Source organism: Ascaphus truei, unplaced genomic scaffold (assembly GCF_040206685.1).
Source record: "Ascaphus truei isolate aAscTru1 unplaced genomic scaffold, aAscTru1.hap1 HAP1_SCAFFOLD_1204, whole genome shotgun sequence".
In the NCBI taxonomy this organism is placed as follows: Eukaryota; Metazoa; Chordata; class Amphibia; order Anura; family Ascaphidae; genus Ascaphus; species Ascaphus truei.
Window position 1 is genome coordinate 100,001 of NW_027454075.1, and position 5,453 is coordinate 105,453.

General features: G+C 50.0%; 1 protein-coding gene across 1 annotated transcript in view; it reads right to left on the reverse strand.

Moving 5' to 3' along the window:
- LOC142475392 (endoplasmic reticulum-Golgi intermediate compartment protein 3-like) overlaps positions 1-5,000 on the reverse strand; it is a 61,472-nt gene extending 56,472 nt beyond the window's left edge. Inside the window, 2 exon segments of the mRNA XM_075581309.1 lie at positions 1,429-1,460; positions 4,805-5,000. Of these exon segments, the coding sequence (XP_075437424.1) occupies positions 1,429-1,460; positions 4,805-4,892 (120 nt within the window). The 5' untranslated portion in view covers positions 4,893-5,000.
- Between the last annotated feature and the right edge of the window lie 453 nt (positions 5,001-5,453).

Below are 5,453 nucleotides of genomic sequence, written 5' to 3' on the forward strand. Positions count from 1 at the left end.
GCGACATGTCAAGCCAACGCCCTGCTTAACAGGATTTGCAGGTGTGAAGGCACATTGTAATGTATCACTTTTCTATCAAATCTGGTCCGTAGAGATGTGTGAAAACTTTGCATGAGGTCAGGAACCAAGCAAAACGTACCCTGGAGTTGTGAATATAACCGCGGCTGAGTCACAGCTCGAACGCGATGCTCCAAGCAATAAGTCAATGGCCCAGATACACAAAAGGGTGCCAAGCTTTAGCACGGCCATACTCCTAACGATATGAATGGGAGCGGAGGCGTGCTAAAGATCAGCACCAGTGTGTGGATCTGGGCCAATGTGCACTATAACTGTTTAATATGCTAATAACTCTACAATCACGTAATGCAGAGACTATAAATACGGAAACAAGGGTTCGCTCACAGAGTGGTGGTATTTCGCTGAAAGCCCCAAATCTAAGGCAAATTTCCCGATATTAGCATGGTGATGCTTGGTGAAATATTTAGCAGGGAATTTAATTTTGGAAAACAGTTAACATTTCCTCCAACACATTTTGGACCATTTCCTACATCGCTGATCCACAGGGCAATGGTTTCGCTCTGGTACCAACTAACGCATAGGTGGTCCACTTCAGCCCTCAAAGGCCACCAACAGGCTAGGTTTTCAGGATATCCCTGCTTCAGCACAGGTCGCGCAATCAGTGGCTTAATCAGAATGGCGAAAAAAGAGAGATCCAGCGCTCCACGGATTTCAAGATAAATGAATTTTATTGTGCCACACGACGTTTCGACCAACAGGTCTTTTTCAAGTGATTAGGCCTAATCGAAACGTCGTGTGGCACAATAAATTCATTTATCTTGAAATCCGTGGAGCGCTGGATCTCTCTTTTTTCCTCAGTGTATATTGGAATTTGCCTGGCAGGTACTTCCTATAACCAGCAGCACCGGTAAACTGTATGTATTTATTATATTGTGGTGTGCAGCCAAAACCCCTTTACATTGGTACTTAGTCAGAATGGCAGCAGCACCTGTGCTGAAGCAGGAATATCCTTATAACCTAACCCACGGGTGCGCAAACTTTCTGCGCTACGCCCTCTGCCTGCTCAGCCCTAGTGCTCGCGCGCCCCCCCCATACCTAACAATTGGCGTCAAATTACGCCGCCGGGGTCATGTGATGTTATGTCAACCTGCGGCGTCATTTTATGCCACGGCAACGCATCGCCCAAAGTCAAGGTAAATAAGTTAGAGGCCACGCAGCGCTTCCTGGCATTAAATTTAAATGCTTTGGGGGGGAAGAGCGCGGAGGCCTCTATAACCGACGTGCCCCCCCCCCCCAAATAAATCTTGTGCCCCCAGTTTGCGCCCCCCCTGACCTAACCTGTTGGTGGCCCTTGAAGACTGGAGTTTAGCCACTCCCTGGTCTAATAATGCTATTTCTGATCATACTCACATTGTCAAGTCCAAAGCTCTGCAGATCGTGAACTGTCGATAGAAAAGAAAAAGATATATACAGATCTTCATAAAGCACAATTGCATTAACCGCTTACATACAAGAGGCGCCTGTAACGTACAAGTGACCAACTGCCTCTCAGACGGTGGAGAATAAAGCCAGATAAAGCAATTTTGTGATTCCCTCTGGTTGCTCCCTTCGGTCTGATGTCACCATGTGTTCAACAAGAGTTTGCACAGGCAGAGCCCTCCCCGGCCCCCTATCTTTATTGGGTCTCTAATAAGGACAGTGTGAGCCAAGGGGAAAAAAACACTATATTAACAAACATTGCCCCATTCACCGCCCTAAACAAATGTAATGGATAAATGTTATTTATGCAAGAAACCCCAACCCTCTCTAATAGCGCGTCTGAGATCAGATGCACTGTAAGGAACCCCCAACCCTCTCTAATAGCGCGTCTGAGATCAGATGCATTGTAAGGAACCCCAACCCTCTCTAATAGCGCGTCTGAGATCAGATGCACTGTAAGGAACCCCCAGCCCTCTCCTAATAGCGCGTCTGAGATCAGATGCATTGTAAGGAACCCCAACCCTCTCTAATAGCGCGTCTGAGATCAGATGCACTGTAAGGAACCCCAACCCTCTCTAATAGCGCGTCTGAGATCAGATGCACTGTAAGGAACCCCCAGCCCTCTCTAATAGCGCGTCTGAGATCAGATGCACTGTAAGGAACCCCCAGCCCTCTCTAATAGCGCGTCTGAGATCAGATGCACTGTAAGGAACCCCCAGCCCTCTCTAATAGCGCGTCTGAGATCAGATGCATTGTAAGGAACCCCTACCCTCTCTAATAGCGCGTCTGAGATCAGATGCACTGTAAGGAACCCCAACCCTCTCTAATAGCGCATCTGAGATCAGATGTACTGTAAGGAACCCCCAACCCTCTCTAATAGCGCGTCTGAGATCAGATGCACTGTAAGGAACCCCAACCCTCTCTAATAGTGCGTCTGAGATCAGATGCATTGGAAATTCTTCTGTATTTAGTACAATTTTCAAGACCATAAAATTGCAAGGAACCATTAGGGCTGCGATTCCAGTGCGTTCTACCGGGCCAAGTACATGCGTCGGTGCGCATTTAGCAGCCGCGCTGTACTGCAAGTTCACACATACAATTTTTTTGTATGTGGAACTTGCGACGGAGACGTGGCCACGCCCCCGCCAGCGGTTCATCCAATGAGGGCAGACCAGCCACGTGAGGTCATGGTGATGGCCATGCCCCCGCAAAAAGCCCACCACGCCCCCTCCCGTCACAAACGCTCCCTCTCTCCCAGGGCCGCGATCTGCGGTGAAGCGCTGTGCACACGCCCTCGGGCGTGCGTGCTACAGAACGCACTGGGACCGCAGCCTTAGGATGCCCAGGGAACCCAAGGGGCCCCTAGGAACCCTGGTTGAAAAAACACTAACCTATGCAGTGGAGGAAATACAAAGCATAAAGTATAACATTGGTAGTGAAGGTACCTGATGAAAGGGTCACCTTAACAAGGATGCATGTTTGGCCAAACAATTGAACTAAATGACCCATATTTGGAATTAAAAAAAATAATGTATCAAGTAATGTCATATTGGACATTCTATATTGGGGCTTCTATGCACTGTTCTGAGAGTAACCCTTCTGCATTGAGGAGCTAATGATCATAAAGCGGTAGCGGAGGTGGGCGATCATAATGCGACGAAGAGCAGCGTCCTCAAAATTCATAGGGTGACAATTGGCAAACCGTGCAGAGAAGCGGCAGCAGAAGAGAAGGCAGTCCTGGTGTGTGTGTGTGTGTGTGTGTGTGTGTGTGTGTGTGTGTGTGTGTGTGTGTGTGTGTGTGTGTGTGTGTGTGTTCTCTAAAGGGAACACACACGACTTCTACTCCTTTTTATAACAGCCCTATAGTTTACCATTATAAGCCCCTCCCCATAACAAGGAAAGAGGAGCAGAGGAAGTTTAGCTTGCAAGAGGAAAAGGATCTACTGGATTTGTCTTTAGAAGGTTTTCCATCGCACGTGCTGCCCACAATATGCAACTGAAGACCCTGAGCCAAGATAAAGAAAGGTTACATGGAGCTGAAGTTCTTCTGTAGCATGGTGAATTGAATGATCAGAAATAGCTAGTTATACTTGGATTGCAGGCCTTCGTGCGACTTAATGAAAGATTAGTGGGTTACAGGTGCAGTGCCATGTTTGCCGACCCGAATGCAACCTTGATAAAGCATTTAATAGTCTAATTGGCTTCCCTAAAAAGTTTTAACTGTGCTAAAAGCAAAGATTGGCGGCTTTAATTCTGTGAAAATACATTTCTTCTGGGCCTCTGGATGGGGAGCCATTGTCAATCAAGGGGTTTGTTTACCCTCCCCCTACGATGTCCCTATCAGAGAGCCAATAAAGATAAGGGGAGGGTGAGAGGGGGCTCTGCCTGTGCAAACTCATGTTGAACACAAAGTGCCATCAGACAAAAGGGAGCAGCCAGAGGAAAATCATCCCCCACCCAGGTCTCCGCTCACTAAATATTTCTGGTTAAAAGACAATAAACCAATGTGACCCCTAAACAGGTCACTGTCATTAGCACACATTGCTCCTAGGGAAGATTTCATCTTTAAAAATCACCAAGATCTAGAATAATCCTAACTGAATTCTACCTTCTTCCTAATGGAAACCCCTAAAACCCTACTTTCCCCTCCCTCAGCCCCCCTACTTTCCCCTCCCTCACCCCCCCCCTACGTCCCCATCTCTCCCCTCACCCACGTACATCCCCTACTCTCCTCCCTCACCCCCCTGTAGGCCACTACCCTCTCCTCCCTCACCCACCTACCCTCTCCTCCCTCACCCACCTACCTACCCTCTCCTCCCTCACCCACCTACCTACCCTCTCCTCCCTCACCCACCTACCTACCCTCTCCTCCCTCACCCACCTACCTACCCTCTCCTCCCTCACCCACCTACCCTCTCCTCCCTCACCCACCTACCCTCTCCTCCCTCACCCACCTACCTACCCTCTCCTCCCTCACCCACCTACCTACCCTCTCCTCCCTCACCCCCTTACCTATTCTGTCCTCCCTCACCCCCCTACTCTGTCCTCCCTCACCCCCCTACTCTGTCCTCCCTCACCCCCCTACTCTGTCCTCCCTCACCCCCCTACTCTGTCCTCCCTCACCCCCCTACTCTGTCCTCCCTCACCCCCCTACTCTCTCCTCCCTCACCCCCCTACTCTCTCCTCCCTCACCCCCCTACTCTCTCCTCCCTCACCCCCCTACTCTCTCCTCCCTCACCCCCTGCAGTCCCCCTCGCGCTCCCAGGCCTCCTCCGCCCCTCGCACACCCCGGTGCCCGCTCCCTCACCTACAGCCCCGCCGCACGTCTTCACCCTGAAGTCGTCCAGCGTCTTGGGGTAAGCGTCAAACTGCTTGAGCTGGTGCAGCGCCTCCATCTTCCCGTCCCGGAAGCAGAGCCCGCAAGCGGCCGTTTTACTTCCGGGTCCCTTAAACCCATCCGTCCTTCATTCATTGGCTGGGCGTCAGACAATGGGAAAGGGCCCGGAGGCTTGTGCGCTTGTGCGCATGTGCTGCCGCGGGGAGCACGCTCGTGTACACTCCTGCGTCACCTAGCGTCTGACACGCCAATGAAGCAATCGGAAGCCATCTTTGATTCTGGTAACTGTGCCCTTAAGTGGGAACACGGCGGCCATGTTTAATGAGGGCACATTTCCCATCACGGCATGTAATAGCTATTTTTAAATAGAGCAGGGAGCCCATCAGTTTGCAGGACAGAAGTATTGACTATAATTTAAATAATGTATATATATTATTTTGTCAAAAAAAAAAAGTAGATTTCTCTACTTTCTCTCTGATTAAAGTCCACTGTCCCCAGGACATGCATATGGAATATTATCCCTTTCAGTCCCATGGGGACCAGCAACACATTGTTTCTGTAGGTATTCACAACCACAAAGGCCTCAGGCATGGTCAGCGCTTAGGCGCTGAGGCGCGCT